Raw genomic sequence first — 20,775 nt, forward strand, 5'->3', positions numbered from 1 at the left:
ATAGTGCTACCGGCTCGTGGTTCACACTCCATCCCACACATGTTATGGCACTACCGGCACGTGGTTCATACCATAACATTCACAAATAAACACGCCATATACATGAACGCATAATTATTCCACTCACCTTGTCACAAGGATGATGATTTAGCACTTCCGAGCTTCAACGCAATGTACCTAAATCATTAAGTGCACATTCAATTTCACAACTAGTGGGATTAACCACAGTACTCCCACTTGAGCATTTAATGACCCAATTTGCATTAAATGACTCAACTACTCACAACCGCCCATAAATGGCCAAGACTCGACTTTAATCACTAAGACTAGTGAATTAAAGTCTATTAACTTCAATTAACACAAAACTTAGGGTAATCCATACCCATTTCATCTAATTAGGTCAACTAGTACATTTTGACCCATTTTATCTCACTTAAACTCACAATCAAGTCAAACTTGCCTATTAACACTTCTTTCATAATTCTTAAAGTGCATTAGTGACTAACAACATCAATTGACACTTACAACCTCAAATCACTAGGCCAAAACCCTAGATTGTGGCTATTAGGGTTTCATTACAACAACATAACCCAAACTCACCCATTTTACCACCAATTTGGGTCTTACAAATCTCTAGTAACCAAAACCCTAGCCATTAACCAATTAAAACTCAAAAACTTAGAGTTAGAACTTACCGAGACTATCAACGCGTAGCTAGAGACACAAGGAACAACTTTAATTCTTGCTCATAGGTTTGATTCACAAATCTTCACCTTCAAATCTCAAGATTAAACTAAGTGGGTTTTGTGTTTTGGGAGAGAAAATGGGAAGAAAAGAGAAAAGAAAAATGAATTAAATGGATATGTGGTGGAGAGTTAATGCCCCCATCAGATCCATATGTCAATTTACCATTTTGCCCCTTAAAATCCCTTAAAATGAGCTAAGTCCGACACCAGTTCAGCAGAACTGTCGCGGCGCGGCCTTAATCATCGAGGCGCGACACATAAAGGGAAAATAGGCCCTTCTTAACCCAATCTCTGATCCAGGTTTGCTTTGTTTGTCGCGGCACGGTCCCGCCCGTCGCGGCGCGGCGTTTGCCTGAGCCTGGTCACTTCGACCATTTAACACAAAACGTGGTTCAAACAACTAGCACACCTCATTCACTCTTCCTATGCACGCCTAAGCTTCAACCTTAAGTCCCGCACGACTCAACTCCATCGCGACACGTACATATACATGTCCACACATGTATTCTCAAATATATATATATATATATATATATATATATATATATATATATATATACATATATATATATACACTCACATACATGAACCCACTCATAAACTAACACTTTGGCTCATTTAATCACATAAACGAACAAGATATAATCGTGCTAATAATTAAGTTTGTACCTTTAAATATGTACGGAAAAAACGGGGTGTTACACTTCACGATCAATATTATCTTGAATGTTATTTTTGTCGATCGTTTTCCCGCCTAAATAATAACATTCATCACGAAGTGTCTTTTCTAAATGATCATATTTTCGTGTGATCTTGATGCCTGAAAAAAAATTTAAAAAAACGAAAAAGAAAAAAAAATTTGCTTCCCCCCGCTTTCCCCCCGCTTTCCCCCGATTGGTTACTTCCCATTGATCCTGCCTATATATATATATATACACACATACATGCATACATATATACATACATACATATTTGGTGTGAATATGAATGTTTAAAACCACCGATATAAGTATTTTTATAACTCAAATAATATTAAGATTTAATTTTTTTTCGGCTGTGTTTGGCACACCAACGATTAAACTTGTGTTTTTTTTTTCCTATATAAGTTGCAATTTCAAACAAATTTGTTTGATAGATAATACCTTTAAAGGATATGAAAAAATAAGTTACTTATATATGTTATTTTAAGTGACAAGCTTATGATTGCTTAAACTTATCTTTTTTATAAGATTAATTATTGTACAACTGATAAGATTTCACGAGCTTGTAAAGAAATAAATTATAAAATATAAACTTGTTGAAATAGCTTATAGAATAAGTTCATAAGCTACTAAATGAAAAATTAGATAATTATCCTTGATATAATCATTTATAAGTATCTTTATTTTTCTTTTTGATTAATTTACATTCGTAAGTTCTAACTACTACGTCAAACAATTATAAAATATAATTAGCGTCAGTCTCAACTAGTCTGTCAAATAATTATGAAAACCAATAAGCTTCAATTTTCAACTTAAAACAATAAACTCCAACTATGACCTCTAGCTAGAATCTCTAACTACTGACTCCGGCTACATGAATCAACCAATTTCGTCAAACATGCTCAAAATAGCTTTTAAAAATAAAGTAGCGGTTTTATGAAAGATGAAATTACATTATTACACCTCTTTTGTTATATCTGTCCTTCTTTTGATTTTACATCATTAAATTCCAACTAAATTATTAAAGATTTATAGTATAAGATAAGCTTATGCATCTCACTAAACATATAAGCACCTATAAGTATGAGTTTTCGAGTACATCTATGATTTATAAATTAGTTCTGGAAATTATACCCATATTCTCGTGAAGGGAATTTAAACCTGTAATTAATTACAAACTCGGGGTTGGATCAGACGACGATTTCTCTATTGGATATCTGGTTTCTACCCTGGAGGTTAGTGGGTGGTTTTGCGGACGGATTCATTTTCGTGACGGTTTGTTGTGGCATGCGGCGGACGAGCGGTATTTGTTGTTGATTTTTGGTGGCACTGCGGCATTTGCTGTTCTCCCGGAAGATCGGAGCTTGCCGCAAATTTTTTAGTTTACGTTTATTGGTTTGTTAGGTTAGCAAGCGGTGCTCTCTCATCCGTCACCATTGTTTCGTTATTTTTATCTTGTTAGTGTAATCAATTGTAGGTATCTTATGTTTATGTTTTTCTTGGTTAGTTTTGTTAGTAAATTTAGTTTTTTCCCACCATGTTGGTGAGATCGTTTATAAAGATTAATCTCAATAGTACAAAATACAAAGGATAATTACAACAAATAATCATATTCTTTTGGATCAAGTAATCTTATGTAACATTCGTGTTACATCCATCCCACATTCGTTGAAGAGGAGAACAAAGCATGCCTTATAAGGGTGTGGAGACCTTTCCTAGCATGACGCGTTTTGGGATCACAAGCGCAGCAGATCCCATGCGAGTTAAGCGTGCTCAGGCGAGAGTACTACCAGGATGGGTAACCTTCTGGGAAAGTTCTTGTCGTGTTTGGTCGCCAAGAAAAATACTTGCGCCTTCGGGCAAAGCGGACAATATCATGCTACGGGGAACGTGTTACCTGGGATGTTACAGATGGTATCAGAGCCAGGCCCCGGACCAAACGTGCACAGCGAGGACGTTGCGTCCCATTAGGGGGAGGATTGTAACATTCGTGTTACATCCATCCCACATCGGTTGGAGAGGGGAACGAAGCATGCCTTATAAGGGTGTGGAGACCTTTCCTAGCATGACGCGTTTTGGGACCACAAGCGCAGCAGATCCCATGAGAACTCTGCAGTTAAGCGTGCTCAGGCGAGGATACTACCAGGATGGGTGACCTTCTGGAAAAGTTCTAGTCGTGTTTGGTCGCCAAGAAAAATCTGTGCGCCTTCGGGCAAAGCAGACAATATCATGCTACGGGAAACGTGTTACCTGGGATGTTACATCTTATTTGTGAAAACATATCTACCATTATCTTTATTGTTAATACCCCCGCAAGCGTAGAGGTGGTGGACTAACACGGAGCTTGGAACGAAACTGTTCAAACAATGGTCTTGGAAGACTTATAGTGAAGATATCACCAAGTTGGAGAGTGGTTGGCACAAACTTCGTGTAGAGGCGACCAAAAGCAACAAGCTCTCGTACAAAATAATAGGCAATATCTATATGTTTATACTGTTTATGAGACACCGGATTTTGAATAAGAAATAAGGCACTCTTATTATCACGAGGAATAGTAGCACATTCTAGAGTCAAAACATAAAGCTCTCGAAGAAGATGCGTGATCTACACAATTTCCTCGACAGTATTTGCAAGTGCACGATAATCCGATTCACAACTATAACGAGCAATAGTAGGGAGAAAAAGAATAACCATAAGTAGAACGCTGTGTCTCAATGTAGCGAGCCCAATTAGCATCCGAATACCCAAGAACGGAAGGCTTAATAGCTTGATGAAAAGAAAGGTCGTAAGTAATAGTGCCTTTATCATATCGGAGGATGGGTTTGACAACTTGAAGCTGATCATATGTGAGAGCATGAAGAAATTGGTTGACCTAACATAAGAAAGATCATGACGAGTAATCGTAAGATATAGAAGGGCACCCACAAGAAATCGATAAAGAGTCGAACCATGAAACAATGCTCCTTGCGTGGTAAAACTTTCGACAGTAGATAAAGGAGTACCAACTGGCTTCGTCTCAAGAAGTTTCGCACATGTCAAAATTTCATGCGCATATTTCGTTTAACTCAAGAAAAGTCCAGAATCTGTGTATAAAACCTCAAGCAGGGGCGGAGGGAGGGGGGATCAAGTGGGGTCAGCCGCCCCCGACGATCGAAATTTTTTTAGTGTATTTTTGTGTTAAATTTGACATTTTTTTCAATTTTTTACGTTTTGCCCCCATCGAAAAAAGTTTCTGGATCCGCCCCTGACCTCAAGTCCAAGAAAGTAACTCAACTTACCAAGATCTTTGATTGCGAACTCGGTGTATAATATGGTAATAAATTTGTGATAGGTAGCCGCAGAGTTTCCAGTGAGAATGATATCATCAACATAGATGAGCAAATAAAGAAGACATGCACAATGTTTGTAAACAAATAAAGATGGATCAGCCAGAGGCGGAGGGACGTTATGCTCTATAATTGACCCCATTTAAATGTTAAAAATACCATTAATCTAGGGATCGTTAAATGGAGTAAATAATTTGTATGATTAGTGACTGCATTCACATCACTCGTTCTTTCGTTTGTTTATTGATAATATAACATACATATTGTGTGCTACCACGTATTTGAAAAGGTCCATTAGAAATTTAAGCTAAACTGTATAATTTACATTTTCTTGTTAAGTGAGGTGTAAGTACACATGAGTTAAAGTATTACGAGTAGTAAATTGCCATTGGATCCACCCGACTACACACAGACCTAAGGCGCACAAGGAATGAACTACGACGTTGAATTCAAGCTCGGGGAGCCTGCTAGAGGCCATAAAGAGTATGTTTCAACCGACAAACACGAGTAGGAAGACGTGCATCAAGAAAACGCGATGGTTTTTCCATAAGTACAATCTCAGGTAATTGACCGTTAAGAAACACATTTTCGACATCAAGGTGATGTAAAGGCCACCGATTAAGAGTAGCAGCGGAAAGTACTATGTGAACAGTGGATGCCTTGACAACGGGACTGAAAGTAGTAGAGTAGTCAGTACGCGGGACTTGAGTAAAACCTTGTGCAACTGAGCGAGCCTTTAAACGATCAACCGAGCCATCCACATTATATTTAGTTCGAAAGACCCAATTGAAAGCAACAACATTACCATTTTTTGGACGTAGAGCAAGATCTCAAGTTTTATTTTGAAGCAAGGCTGCCATTTTTTCACGCATTGCCAAATCAATTGTTATTCTTTAGGATTTAGTAATCTTATCCAATTCTATTACTGTAGTTTACCCTTTCACACTACATCTCCAGATCCCGATCTCTGTCACCATCATCGCCGGCGGGTTCAAACGCCGGTGATACCTCAACCTCGCCGACCTCCCTTTCAATTCAATTCGATCCTTCCTTGCAACTTTATGGCAATTCCCTTTTCAATTAGAACCTAAACTACAATTCCAATTTCAATTTGATCCGTCATCGACTAAACGGCGGAGGCACAAACCTTCGTTCATCAATCTGATCATCATGTCTCGGAAAGAAGATCACATAAACACAGCCAAACTGGCGACTACGATCTTCCTTTCTAACTTTCCACCAAACTTTGGCATTAACGACATCAGAAACCTCTGTAAACAATTCGGCACCATTCTAGATGTCTACATCGCTGGTAAACTCACGAAACAGGGTTGCCGTTTTGCTTTTGTTCGTTTCTTACGAGTTGAATCTGTGAAAAGCCTAGAATTGAAACTTTCTGCTCTTTGGATCGGAAACTACCATTTGTATGCGGCAAAAGCAAGACACGGTCGAGAGTACATAATCAAACGCAAAGGAAAATCATCTGCGACAACTGATCGACCTTCTACTCATGCTACCAAACTTCCGTCTGCACAAGACTTCCCACCATTGAAGGGTCAGTCATATGCCGCAACTTTATCAGGTAATCAACTTCATTCAAAATCTAATACTTCTACAAAAACATTAGAAATTAATGATGATGAAATAATACGGTCTAAAGATGTGCCGATTCTCTTGTTTGCCAAGATTCGTAACCCTTGTTTAATTCCGAATTTGAAACGAATCTGGAATATTGAGGGTTTTAAGGATTTAGAAATTCAACATATTGGCGGTGCGTGGATTGAAATCATCTTTCCGTGTATAGAGGCCAAAAAATCATTCGAGTCGAATGAGTCGATCCTCTCATATATTGTAGAATTAAAACAGTTTGAAGAGGAATTCTCTGTGACTGAACGGGCCATCTGTCTAGATATCATTGGTCTTCCGGCAGGTGCATGGACGGAAGACATATTCAAAAAAGTATCACTCTTGTTTGGAGACCAAGCATTCACTTTAAGTCAGGATGACGGAGAAAAGGTGTACGTAATCACTAAGACATTGGAATACATTCATGAGATAATATCTGTAAAAGTCAAGAATAAATGGTACAAGGTACTAGTACGTGAATCAGTAACTTGGAACCCAAACATTCTGAGCTTAGAGCAAGAAGAAAAATCGGATGAAACGATTAACTCAGGTGAGGAAAACATCTTTGATGACAAAATATCAGAGGAAAGTTTCATTGACGAAACACCATTACCAAAATCACCAGCTCATAATGGTGACGAACATGAGGACAATGCGGCATGTGAAGAAAACCCTCATGGCTCAGATAACATCGAGGCCACAGAACCAATCCAAAACCAAACAGAAAATGAGAACACCCCAATAATTACCACTAATGAAAGCAACAAAGAAACCTCTAAATCCTTTTCAAAACCACCAGGGTTCGGGAATAAAAGAATAGAATCGCCTATCAATAGCAGCGAATCATCCACGGCAAGAAAAACAACATACGAGGATTTCTTGAAGATGGGAGCGAAGTTAGGCTTTGATGTTTCGAAAACATCCGGTAATCTCAAGAATGTGATTCTAAGCATGCGAGGTTTCAAAACAATTTAATGAATCTCATGTCCATAAATATAGGAGGCGGCATCTCTTTTAGCATCAAACAAAGATGGCTTAGTAAGTTATGTAATGAACACAAAATAACTGTATTAGGGGTCCAGGAAACAAAATCCATAACTCCTAACTATTCGGCTCTCAAATCCCTTTGGGGAAATTTTCATTTCAAGTTTGCCTCTTCGAGTGCAGTGGGACGCTCAGGTGGTATTATTACGATGTGGGACCCAACTACTTTTAACAGCAAACGGGTCTTATCTTTTCCAAATTTTCTTATAGTCGAAGGTATTCTAAATGAAGATCCAATTCCATGCTTTCTTATCAATATCTATGCTCCTCAGTCTAGAACGGATAAGAAAAGAATTTGGGATTATTTATCAAATTTTCTATCTTCATACTCGGGCTACTTTGTTCTTTTTGGAGATTTCAACGCCGTAAGGTTTGCTCACGAAAGATATGGATCCCAATTCAACTCTTCAGTAGCTTCGGATCTAAACGATTTCATTATTGGCTCCGGGTTAATCGACGTCCCTCTGGGTGGTCGTGATTTTACAAGATTCAACAAATCGTTTACGAAACGTGCAAAAATCGATCGGTTCTTAATCTCGAGCGGCTTCTTAAATAAATTTCCAGATGTGGTCGGTACCATCCACTCAAAATTATGGTCGGATCATTGCCCTATAACACTGAAAAGCGATGTCTTGGATTACGGACCGATCCCTTTCAAACTATTCCATTCTTGGTTTCGTTCTAAAGGCTTCGATGAGATTGTCATTAAAGCATGGAGTGATACAGGCAGCCACCTTCATTCTAATCCGCAAATTAATTTCAAGAACAAGCTCAAGCATGTTAAAGACATCCTAAAGATTTGGAATAAGGATCAAAGGAGTAGAGCACAGGAAGATAAACGGATTCTAATGGATCGCATCTTGGCGATTGACGAACAGATTGATCAAGGCGTTTTCCTAGACTCTATGGCTGAAGAACGAACTACTATCCTGTTAAATCTCCAGAAGCTAGAAAAAGAGGAAATGGAGAATATGGCACAAAAAAACAGGAAACTTTATAATAGTCTAGGAGACGAAAACTCTTCCTTTTTCCATTCGGCTTTAAATAGGAAGCGAAAAAAGATGCAGGTTTCGGGTGTCATGAACCACGGCACATGGATAACAAATCCTGCAGAAGTCAAGGCAATATTCTTTGATTTTTTTGTCGATAAATTCAAGAAGACAGACCACATTCCAATAATCTCTCCGAGTAATAATATTCTCAAAATATCTGGAGAAGATGCGATGTTTTTGATCTCTGATTTTACCGATAACGAAATCAAAAGCGCAGCGTGGTCTTGTGGTAGTGAAAAATCTCCAGGTCCGGATGGACTCTCTTTTAAATTCGTCAAACATTTCTGGGATACCATCAACAGTGACATTTTTGAGATGGCCAGAAATTTCCATGAATCATGCGCAATCCCAACCGGATGTAATGCCTCATTTTTTTCTCTAATTCCTAAGAAGAATAATCCAATCTATGCTAACGATTATCGCCCGATCAGTCTGATTGGTCTACAATACAAGATCATCGCCAAAATATTAGCAAATCGTCTCGCATCGGTCATAAGCGAGATAATTAGTCCTGAGCAAACAGCTTTCATAAAAGGAAGACAAATCTTAGACGGCCCTTTAATCATCAATGAGGTACTTGATTGGTGCAAAAGAAAAAAGAAAAAAGCAATGATATTTAAAGTGGATTTTGAAAAAGCTTTTGACTCCATTCACTGGGACTTCATATTCTCTATGTTATATTTCATGGGATTTCACCCAAAATGGGTAGCTTGGATTCGAGCATGCCTTGTATCTTCTAGAGCATCGCTTCTAATAAATGGGAGCCCCTCGGAAGAATTTTCAATCGAAAGGGGCTTGCGACAGGGAGATCCTTTATCACCTTTACTATTCATTATTGGAATGGAAGGTCTTCAAGCGGCCATTAGAGACGCTTCTAATGCAGCTCTTTACTCGGGCATCAGAGTAGGCAACAACTCTAATCAGGTTACTATCACTAATTATTTATTCGCTGACGGTGTTCTCTTTGTTGGTGAATGGAATGATGAAAACGCTTCCAATCTACTAGCCATTCTAGCTTGTTTTTTTGCTGTTTCCGGCTTAAAGATCAACCTTCTTAAATCATCACTGTTTGGTTTTGGTGTTCCTTCCAATGAAGTCAACAGGCTGGCAAACATAATGGGCTGTTCATCGGCAGAAACCCCATTCAGTTTCCTTGGCATTCCGATTGGTCAAAATATGAATCTTTCTAAAGGTTGGTCCCCTATTATCGAGAAAGTGGAAAAGCGTCTAAATTCTTGGAAAGTAAATCTACTTTCTTTTGGAGGTAGATTAACTCTAATCAAGTCGGTTCTGGGATCTCTTGGGACATACTATATGTCACTTTTTAAAGCGCCTTCAATCGTCATCAACAAAATCGAATCTCTTCGTTCCTCTTTCTTTTGGGGGGGCAAAGAAAAAGCTCGTAAAGTCCATTGGGTAAGCTGGGACAAAATACAAAATCCTATTGATAAAGGAGGGTTATCAGTTGCAAGTTTAAAATCGGCGAACCTAGCTCTAATTTATAAATGGCGATGGCGTTTAGTAAACAACCAAGACGCATGTTGGGCAAAAGTTATCTATGCAATACATGGTAAGAGCAACGGTGGAGATCTACCATGTGCCAAAAATGCTACTAGTACATGGGCGAACATTGTTAGATGTATAGACTTGATTCACGCAAGAAACTATATTTCATCAAATCGTCTACGACTCAAATTGGGCGACGGCTCGAAAGCCCTATTTTGGCATGATCCATGGATTTTCGATTCATCTCTAGCTTCACGTTATCCTCGTTTATACTCCTTGGATATGAACCGCTCAAGTAATGTGGCTTCAAGATCTTCAAACGGTTCATGGTTATGGTTTTGGCGACGCCCCCTAGAGGAGGTGTTGAAGAGAGCCAACACGCGGATCTAAGAGAGGCTCTTTCATCGATAAGCCTATCTGCATCCACAGACTACTGGACATGGGAAAATCCTCCAAACAACGTATTCGAAGTTGCTCAAGCTAGACGCGCTATCGAGAGTTCTATCATGCATAATTCCCCTTCTTTCTCCATGTGGTGCAAAACGGCTCCAATTAAAGTGAACATCTTCATTTGGCGCCTTAATCTTGACCGCCTTCCAACGATTCCGAATCTGGAGCATAGAGATGTCACAGTGGACAGAGATTGTTGTGCCCTTTGCGACGTCTCTGAAGAATCTCGGGATCATCTTTTTATAAGGTCCGATACAAGCTATCAGATTTGGTGCAGGATTGGTATTTGGCTAGACATCTCTTTCCCAATTTTGGATTCAATAGAAGATCTTTGGTCTTGGATCAATTCCCTCCCCCAGATTGGCAATAGACGGTTCATTGTTAAAGTGGCGGCTATTTCAACTCTTTGGCATATCTGGAGTCTCAGGAACGGCATCATTTTCAAGGATCACAACATCAGAAAATCTTACGTTTTTGATTATATTGTATTGTCCGCTTTTAATTGGATCTATTCGAGGTACCACAAGTCTACTTTAAATTGGACTACGTGGTTACACTCGCCTCTCTATTCCTTGTAATTTCCTTGTTCTTTTCTTAGCTCCTTGCTAAGTTTTCTTTAATATATTTTGCCGTTCTAAAAAAAAAAAAAAAACATATATATATATATATTAATATATTTATCGTTAATACCGTTTGTTAGGTTACGGCTAGGTTTTGGATTCCTTGATGTATGGATTTTTATTTTTTTGATCTTCAAGATTTGATTTTGTTAATGTTATTAAGTTTTACTTTTTTTGAAAAAAAAAAAAAAAAGAAAGAAAGAAAACTACTCCGTAATTACAAATTCCAAGCCAAACACCCCGGTCTTTCAACAGCTAAATTCCATTTAGCAACATTTTATTCCTGCAATATAAAACATAATCTAAACCAAATTTACACCTTTTTCAGGAATCAGGATGCCAAAAATCCCAAAACCCAAGATTAGTTTACAAGTCTGTATGCACCCAGTACATTTCTTAAACAATAATGTACAACTCACTACAACATCAGTACTCTGCATTTGAAGATTCAAAGTTCAAACACATAAAACAGTGTCACTCACATTCTCTCTCTCACTTATTTTTGACAAGCCATTTTCAGAAGAAAAAAAACAACTTTACTATTTCTTCTGTCTTTTTTCTCTGAACCCACCTTCAAGCTCCTTCATTTTTCTTCAGTATATGTTTATGGTTACATGGGTTGCTCTTAATGTTCATCAAGCACGAATCTTGTTGGCTAAGACTCACTCAAATCTTCAAACTCAATGTGGGTTTTTTTTTTTCCCCCATTTTTAATCTAAACTTTTTTAAACACCTTTAAAAAAAGATTTCTTTTTTACACAAACCCAATTTTTTCTTACCAAAAATCTGTTAAACCCTTCATTAATTCCTTCTAAAAAGCATTTTTTATACAGTACTTTGTGTTTGCGCGGGAATAATTCAAAATGGGGTGTGTAGCTACAAAGATGGAAGAAGAAGAAGAGGTGGTGTCTATTTGTAGAGAAAGAAAGCATTTTTTGAAGTTAGCTGTTGAAAAAAGGTATGCACTTGCAGAAGCTCATTTTAGGTATTGTCAATCTGTTTATGGTGTTTCAGCAGCTATTAAATTGTTTGTTGCAAGACATTCATCATCTTCTTCACCATTTTTAATCACCCTTCCACCACCATCTCCTAAAGAAAACAAAGTTGTTTCAAACCCTCTGTTTCTTCAACAAAACCCTTCAGAAGAACCAACCCAAAAATCTAAAGAATCCAGTGCATGTTCTTGTTCATCTTCCTCAATTTCTTCAGAAGAAAATGAAGATAAGTTTGATGAAAAGTTTCAGAGAGAGATGGATGTTGAAAGAGAACAAGAACAACAACATCAAAATGGTGGTGGTGAGTATTACTATATGGGAATGGGTATGGGTTTTGGTATGGGTATGGGTATGGGTATGGGTATGGGTATGGGTATGGGTATGGGTATGGGTATGGGTATGGGAATGGGTATGGGTAGTCAAGCTTCAAGTAATAATATACCATCAATGCCATCACCACAAAGGGAGTTTGGGTGGGACTTTTTTGACCCATTTGTGACAATGAGGCCAGAGGTTATGAGTGGGTATAATCGTAATTTTGATGATGATTTGAGGGTAGTTAGGGAAGAAGAAGGGATACCAGATTTGGAAGAAGTTGAGAGGGTGGAACAAGTGAAAAAAAACAAGGTAGTGGTGATGAAGAACGAAGAACAAGAGAAAAAACAAGAAAGTTATGGAGTTGAAACGCAAAAGAGTGGTGGTGCAACAGTGGATTGTGCTAATGTGAGCCAGGGGGAGACACAAAAGGGTGTTGGTTTAACAGTTATAGATACACCTGAAAGAGGGAGAGAGTTGTTGGAAGCATTAAAAGATATTGAAGATTATTTTATCAGGATATATGATTCTGGGAAAGCTGTATCCAAGATGTTGGAATCTAACAGGATCCAGTTACAATCTGGTTTGGAAGAAATTAAAGGTAAGGGCTTTTTCGTCTTTTTACATTGTATATGCTCAAAAGTTCTCTAATCATATTTGTCCCAAAAACTTCTTCACAGCTTGGTTTGTTTTCTCATGTGTGTAGATCTTTCTATCTGATGAAAGCTTATGTGTTCAAAGTTTACAGCTTTTTGGGTCAAGTGAACCACTCTGTTATTTTTTCTTTATTTTCACATGATGTAAAATCATTAAGTATTTTTTCTTTTTGATGAAGGTTGCTTTATTATATATTTATATCCTTTCTTCGCCGTAAAAAAAAAAAAAAAAAAAAAAAAAAAAAAAAAAAAACTGTAGAATGGTATTTATTTATAGTTTGAGAACTGTTTGGTTTGACCGTTTGACTATGAAAAGTCAAATGTTTAAAGGTGAAGGCTTTTAGATATTTTACACATACAATGGTTGAATTCCCATACATAGAGATCAAAATGAAGTACTTTTAATTGTTACATGTAAGTACTTTCATGAGAAAACAAAATGACCAAACTATAAATTAATATAAAAGAACTCATCATGAAAGTACTTTTAAGATGATATTTGATAACTAAACTACTCCACAATTAGTAAAGGTTGGGGTAGAATGGTTAGCCTTTATTGAAGTCTGATTTGAGTAGTATTTGGTTTGACTATTTAGAGACAAATGTTAAGTTCTCATCTATTTGTATATCTTCCATTTTTTGTAGGACATGTTTCTGTCTGGCCTTTTTCCTTGCTATTTTTGTTATGCACAATTATGAATATAAAAGACTAAAAAGGGTACTAGATTATATTTAAGTCCACTTTTATCAATTTTTAAAATAAATTCTTTTTACAATATGGGTTGTATGAAGCTTAGGAGTTAGGACATTTAAGATCGGCAATTTAACAATTAATTATGCATGTTTACATGTTTACATGTCATCATCCTATCTGTAAAATACATACAATATATGTAATAATATTTTTTGAAATTTCTAAAAGGATTTGATGTAAAAGCTTTGTTTCTAACAAATTTAAAAGTTACAATTGTATTAGAATAACGAAGCATATTACACATTAGGTTTTACTTATTTGCTAGTTATGTTAGTGTTTTGTTATTTATGTTTTCTTGCTTGGTCTAATATTTTGTTATTGCACCCGTAAATTTCAACTTTTTCGGTATTGCATCAATTAAGTTTATGGTTTGTCATGCTTTATGAATCGTCATTGCTTCTGTCCAGTTGTGTTATTTTTTCTCTAGTTGCTCCCTCTTTTAATGTACTCCCTCCGTCCGATATTAATAATCCACGGATAAAAAACACACAATTTAACAAATCTCATTATTACATTACACTTTTTCTTACTTTACATGTATATCCTCTTACTTTTTACCTATCTTTTTGTCTTATATGCAAAAGTTAAGGGCATAAAAAACTTTACCTTATTATTCTTATCAATTTATAGAAGTGGACTATTAATTTGGGACAATCTAAAATGGAATAATGGACTATCAATATGAGACATAGCGAGTACTATTTATGCACTTTGATTTTCAAGAGTCAACCCTGATACTTCACGAATGTGAATATGGTGTGAACTTACCAAATTCACACGTGTAAACTTACCACATTCACACGCGTGAACTTACGTGTACGGTAAACAACTCGTGCGAGACTAATTTTTTTCTTTTATTGATGTAGAAAACTCAGCAAAACTTATTCAAGCAATCACAGTGCGATCAACTTCTTATCGGTCATCATCATGTAAAAGTCTTGTAGCATCAAATTCTAAAACGGCTTCAACGTGGACCGAATTCAATAACGATCTCTTTGATGATGGAGGAGGAATGAATTCAGGAAGCCATTCGTTAACCCTAGGAAGACTATATGCTTGGGAAAAAAAGCTATATGAAGAAGTAAAGGTAATATATTTCGTCTTTTGCACTTTATTTTGAGTGCACTCTAAATTAACTATTAGAATATTAAGCGTGGTCCAGCTTGATTGTGTAGACGGACTCGGTCCATTATGCACCATGCCTAATATTCTAATATTAACTATATTCTAATATTAACTTATAATTCGTGTGGCCCGTCGCTTAGTTGAAAAGTTATGTGCATTTGAGTGCACTCTAAATTGACTTTTAGTTTGTTTGACACATAGCTTAGTAGTTTATCTTTAACCTCACGAATCAACCAATTTAGCATATTTTTCTTGTTCATTTAGTTGTGACGTTTGCATGATTCTTAGGCTGGAGACAACATTCGTAAGTTATATGAGAGAAAATGCAGCCAATTAAGGAATCAAGATGTTAAGGGAGACGAAGGAGTCACTATCGACAAAACAAGGTCCGCAGTTAAAGACTTGTACAGTCGTATCTTGGTTGCTATTCGGAGTGCGGAATCAATCTCGGAAAAAATCGATAAACTCAGAGATGAAGAATTGCAGCCTCAAATCCTTGAACTTTTACATGGGTAAGTTTCGGATATTGTTGTAACCACTAGTACATTTCAGTATACTAATCATTCATGCATCATGCACTAGTACTAGATGAAATAGTAGTAGTACAACGTAAAGAAATGGGATTAGTGCGTGTGAATGCAGTTAACTTTGGCCAAATATGTATAATGTGTATCCAATTTCATTTTGGTTTATAGTGTATATCAAACTTTCATAAATCCCTGTTGCTCACGTGTCATTTGTGTAAGGTGCCACTTGGTATCCGTACAAGTTGACACATCATGAAAAGTACTACCTGATAAAATACAATGACGATATTTGAAAGTTGGATACATAACATACTACCTTAGATTGTGGGCTAAAGTTAAGTGTATTCATATTCATATTCATATTCATATTCATCTTCATATTCATATTCATATTCATATTCATATTCATCCACTGATCCACAATAAATGAAAAAAAAACTGCAGCTTCAAATCATTAAGTTTTTACTTGGGTAAGTACCAAATACTTCTATAATCACTTGTACATTTCTGTATACTCATGAAGTTTTGCATTGTACACTAGTACTAGATGCAATATATATAAGTATGACATCATTAAAGAAATGGAATTCAGCATCAAGTGATTTAACTGTTACATGTATAAGTACTATGTACTACAATAACTGATTTGTACTGAATTATATATACAATTCAGCATACACATGAATTAGCCATAATTGCCATGAAGATAGTACATCATTAGAGTAACACAGATGTATACAACCAAATACTTATTCAATAACTACTTTTATGGTCATGCATTAGATACTTGTATTGTGTGCAATAGCAGTGGTACTCTTATGTAGTTAAAGAAATGATCTTTTGACAATTAGCATCATATTATGTGCAGAATGATGAACATGTGGAAGGTTATGTTGGAAGCATACGAAATTCAAAACAAAATCATGTTCGAAGTCAAACTGTTCACGTGTCCCACGTACGGGAAATTCTCAAACAACAATCATCGTCTCGCAACGTTGCAACTTGAGGCCGAGCTTCAGAACTGGAGGACATGTTTTCGGGATTATATTACGGCACAAAAACAATACGTTGGAGCTCTTTACAGTTGGCTATCAAAGTTCATAGTACCCGAAGTTGAATTGTACTCAAAAAGTAGAAACACGTCTCAACCTTTGCAAACCGCAAATGGCCCACCGATGCTCATGATTTGCCAAGATTGGTTTAATTTAATGGATAAATTACCGGATAAATCGGTTTATTTTGCACTGAAAAGCTTCTCAAAAGATTTACATTCTTTATGGGTTCAACAAGGAAAAGAACAAGATCAAAAGCGAAAAGTTGATAGCTTGTCGAAAGAACTCGACCGCAAAATTCTTGCTTTTCAGAAGACCGAGAATCGCGGTTTTGAACTGAAGAGTGCTAGCCTCGAGCTTTGTGAACTCGATGTTGATCAACGAGCTGATTATATTAAAGAAAGGAAAGATTATTTAGATGATTTCAGAGCCAAAGTGGAATTAGAGAGGGGAAAACATCAAAGTTGTATGCAAGAAACTCAAAGGGTAACGTTAAATGGATTCCAAACAGGGTTTTGTAGGGTTTTTGAGGCTTCGATTGAATTTGCAAAAGGGTCGCAAAAGATGTACCATGATCTTGTTTTCGCTCGGGAGAACACTGAAAAAGTTGACAACTCATCTTATATCCAAGAAGATGGGAGCAGCAGATGACATAGAAGTTCTTGATTTTAAGTTTGTTGAGTTAATTTATTGGGATAATTAATGGCTAATTTGTTTGTGACTATTGTACATTAGATTTGTGATTCTGTTCGAAGCCGCCTGCTGAGACGCATTAGTTTAGATGATTAGTTGGATTTGATTCAGGTGATCAAGAAGTTATATTATCTTCTTGTGTGGTAGTAGATTTGATTAGGGTGTGGTGTTGCTCACAGTTTTGTTGGTTAGTACTGTAATTTTCAAATTTCTTGCAATCTTTATTGGTAACATAAGTTCCAATAAGTTGTATAGAAAAATGGAGGTTTGAGTGAGCAGTTGATTGGTAAGTAGCAGTCTGTTTTTTGAGTGGAACAGGGGTTCTATTATTCATTTGCTAAGCATTTTTTGCAATCTTGTTCTATTGAAAAGTAACCATTATCGTAGCATGTATGTTACAAGAGTTTTGGAGCTTCATCCTCATCGTATTAACCAACTAGTTTTTAGCTGGTGCGATGCACAACCGTTAAAAAATCAATCAAAAGATTTAGTTATGATCAATCGTGCTCATTAAATCGTTAAGCCGGTGCGATGTACACCCAGTAAAAGTGGTTCCACAATTAGCTCTAATTTATTTTAAAGTAATAGTCGTTATTCAAGTTTAAGAGTGTAAATACAGATGTAAATAAACTGAATAAGTGACAAAGTAAGCACGTTAAAGGTCTATTTCATCAAGTATTAATAAGACTTGATGTTTTTTTAATGGTCAAAATTTGTATATATAAAAAACGCGCTCTAGCAATAATGGTTAGTTTTCGATCAAGCTTAAACCCCCATGATGAATCCATACGCCTATCGTGTGTGGTAAAACCTCTTCATGTGAGGCTAAAACGCATAGACGTCTGAAACTTCTTAGGCCTATGAAATGGGCGGGTTACCGTAAAAGAAATAATTGTTACACTACACGAGAGTCAAACCCCCGACCTCCTTTATGAAAAGTCAGGTCATCAACAATGCACCAACACCTAGCGATTCATATATACATATATACGTATATTATTCGATTATTATTATTATTATTATTATTATTATTATTATTATTATAAATTTTATTTTTATATTATTATCTTAATTATAATAATAATTATTATTAATATTATTAATAAATATAATATAATAATCTCTACTATACTTAAAATAAAACCACAATTAAATGACAAATCAACTCAACAACCACATCATAACCATCCATTAAATAATATCATTCGTTCACATCCATCCATTTTGGTTAATCACCAAATGTCACGTGATAAAAGGAGTTGAAATTTTCTTAATACCCCTGCTAATAAAAAACAAACGGGAAACTAACAGGAAATTAGGGGTCTTTTAGTTAATTCACATTTTAGTTCAGAATAAAACCCTAAATCAAGCTTCATCTTCAACTTTACATTTATCTTTCAAACCTTAAATCAACCTTCATCTTCAACCTTACATCTTCAAAATTAATTTCCTCTCGGATTTAGGGTGAAAAAACTCATTCAAAGCTCAAAAATAAAGATGGTTGCTGGAAAATCGATTTTAAATCGGATCAAAATCATGAACAATAATCTCAATTCGTCAAAATAATTTAGGATAATTGAACACTCGGGATTAAAGGTTGATGATTTCATATTTAATTAGTTGCGTTTTGTTCGTAAGGTTATATCGAGTTGGATGATGATGACGGAAAAACCTAACTCGTGACGGAAAAAAAAAAAATTAAATCCCAACAAAAAAGTGAGTGAGTTTATTTAGTAGTTAAAATAATAAAGTTAACTTTTAACCTTTCAAGTTACAACTTTTACTGTTGAACAATTACATTTTTTAGTCTTGAAGAGTTAAAGCTCTTACCCCTTAAGTATTGCATTTTTGGCTCAAATTCTGTTGGAAATGATAAATTTCTGTTGGCAAAAATGCATCTTTCAGCAGGTAAATCTTTCAACAGTTAAAACGATCATAATGTAGGTACTATTTAGTAGATATGATAATAATAATGATAATGATAATAATTTAATTTCTTAGAACAATACTCATAAGCCAATGATCTAACGTGGAAGCCCAGTCCAAAAACAATAAAACTGTGTGAGATTGTAATCTGCTTGTCTAATTCCTCAAAAGTATTTTGTATTTATACAAGGTTTCCTAACTAACACCTACCTCTAAATAAATGGAGTGGATTTGGTTGTCTAAAGCCAAATCTTACAATTAATAGTCCAGCTAATATAGACAAATGACAACAGCTAATATTGACAAATGATAGTAAATATACACGCATATGTGTATATGTGCATGAGATTATATCCGGTAATAGAGCCCCTCAGTTTGAGCGGGAGGGCGGACGGACGTTCAAACTGTCACGAAAAGCCTCGAACAATATGCGTGGAAGTCCCTTAGTAAAGATGTCGGCTATCTGAAAACGAGTTGGAACGTGTAGGACCCGAACTTGACCCCGAGCGACCTTTTCTCTAACAAAATGAATATCCATTTCAATGTGCTTTGTTCGTTGATGTTGTACGGGATTACCGGAAAGAAAAATAGCACTTGCGTTATCACAAAAAACAACCGTAGCCGTGGAGATAGGACATTGTAGCTCGAGTAGAAGATTACTTAACCAACATGATTCAGACACTACATTTGCAATTCCGCGATATTCGACCTCGGCACTTGAACGAGAAACTGTTGGTTGACGTTTGGCAGACCAAGATACTAAATTGTTGCCGAAGAAAACACAATACCCTGACGTCGAGCGACGTGTATCGGGACATCCACCCCAATCAGCGTCAGTATAAGAGACAAGAGACGAAAGGGACGTAGGAGATAATTGCAGGCCGTGAGAAATAGTCCCTCGAATGTATCTCAATATTCGACGAAGAGCTTGCGTGTGACAGTCTCTAGGGTCGTGCATATGCAAACAAATTTGTTGTACCGCAAACGAAATATCAGGTCGAGTGAACGTTAAGTATTGCAAAGCACCGGCGAGACTACGAAATTCTGTTGGTTGCGAGTATGGAGCCCCTGAATTCGAACTCAATTTTCCGTTGGTATCAACCGGTGTTTTAACTGTGTTGCATGTACCCATACCTGCGCGGTTTAATATATCTTGTGCATAAGTAGCCTGACTTAAGAATAATCCATTCGTGGTTCGTGTGACAGCAATGCCCAAAAAATAATTAAGAGAGCCCAAGTCTTTCATTGCGAATTCCTTAGAAAAGAGAGACATGAGAGTGGTACGTAACTGGGTGGATGATGTCACCAGAATGATGTCGTCCACATATAGAAGTAGGTAAGCCGTGGTAGCCCCATGATGATAAACAAACAATGAATGGTCCGACTGACTGTGTTGAAAACCGATTGAGGATGCAAACGTGGCGAAACGTTGGTACCATGCGCGTGGAGCTTGTTTCAAACCATATAGTGACCGCTTGAGAAGGCATACATGACCCGGTTTAGTTGGATCACGAAAATCGTAAGGTTGATGCATATACACTGTTTCATTTAGGGATCCATGAAGAAATGCATTTTTAACGTCCAACTGATTAATGCTCCAAGATTTGGAAAGTGCAATGGAGAGGACTAAACGAATGGTTGCGGGTTTGAAAACGGGACTA

The 20,775-nt window shown here is 36.6% G+C and overlaps 2 protein-coding genes across 2 annotated transcripts; one reads left to right on the plus strand and one right to left on the minus strand.

Annotated features, from left to right (window-relative positions):
• Positions 1 to 4,103: 4,103 nt before the first annotated feature.
• Positions 4,104 to 4,915, minus strand: LOC139842622 (uncharacterized mitochondrial protein AtMg00810-like). The gene is made up of 2 exons (XM_071832742.1): positions 4,697 to 4,915; positions 4,104 to 4,319 (listed from the first exon to the last, which is right to left on the minus strand). The coding sequence occupies exons 1-2, from the start codon at positions 4,913 to 4,915 to the stop codon at positions 4,104 to 4,106; spliced, it is 435 nt and encodes a 144-aa protein (XP_071688843.1).
• Positions 4,916 to 11,934: 7,019 nt separating this feature from the next.
• LOC139845090 (protein ALTERED PHOSPHATE STARVATION RESPONSE 1-like) lies at positions 11,935 to 17,526 on the plus strand. Its single transcript, XM_071835314.1, has 5 exons — positions 11,935 to 12,421; positions 12,491 to 12,982; positions 14,658 to 14,878; positions 15,205 to 15,428; positions 16,312 to 17,526. The coding sequence occupies exons 1-5, from the start codon at positions 11,935 to 11,937 to the stop codon at positions 17,144 to 17,146; spliced, it is 2,259 nt and encodes a 752-aa protein (XP_071691415.1). The 3' UTR covers positions 17,147 to 17,526.
• The last annotated feature ends 3,249 nt before the right edge of the window (positions 17,527 to 20,775 follow it).

This window comes from Rutidosis leptorrhynchoides, chromosome 4, assembly GCF_046630445.1.
Source record: "Rutidosis leptorrhynchoides isolate AG116_Rl617_1_P2 chromosome 4, CSIRO_AGI_Rlap_v1, whole genome shotgun sequence".
NCBI lineage: Eukaryota > Viridiplantae > Streptophyta > Magnoliopsida > Asterales > Asteraceae > Rutidosis > Rutidosis leptorrhynchoides.

Excerpts from the sequence above, each read along its gene's own strand:
- LOC139842622 (XM_071832742.1), bottom strand. The coding sequence starts at position 4,915 with ATGGGGTCAATTATAGAGCATAACGTCCCTCCGCCTCTGGCTGATCCA. Across the intron at positions 4,320-4,696 it reads GTTACTTTCTTGGACTTGAG|GTCAACCAATTTCTTCATGC; the intron begins GTCAGGGGCGGA and ends TTCTTATGTTAG.
- LOC139845090 (XM_071835314.1), top strand. The coding sequence starts at position 11,935 with ATGGGGTGTGTAGCTACAAAGATGGAAGAAGAAGAAGAGGTGGTGTCT. Across the intron at positions 12,422-12,490 it reads TGGTATGGGTATGGGTATGG|CTTCAAGTAATAATATACCA; the intron begins GTATGGGTATGG and ends TGGGTAGTCAAG. Across the intron at positions 14,879-15,204 it reads AGCTATATGAAGAAGTAAAG|GCTGGAGACAACATTCGTAA; the intron begins GTAATATATTTC and ends CATGATTCTTAG.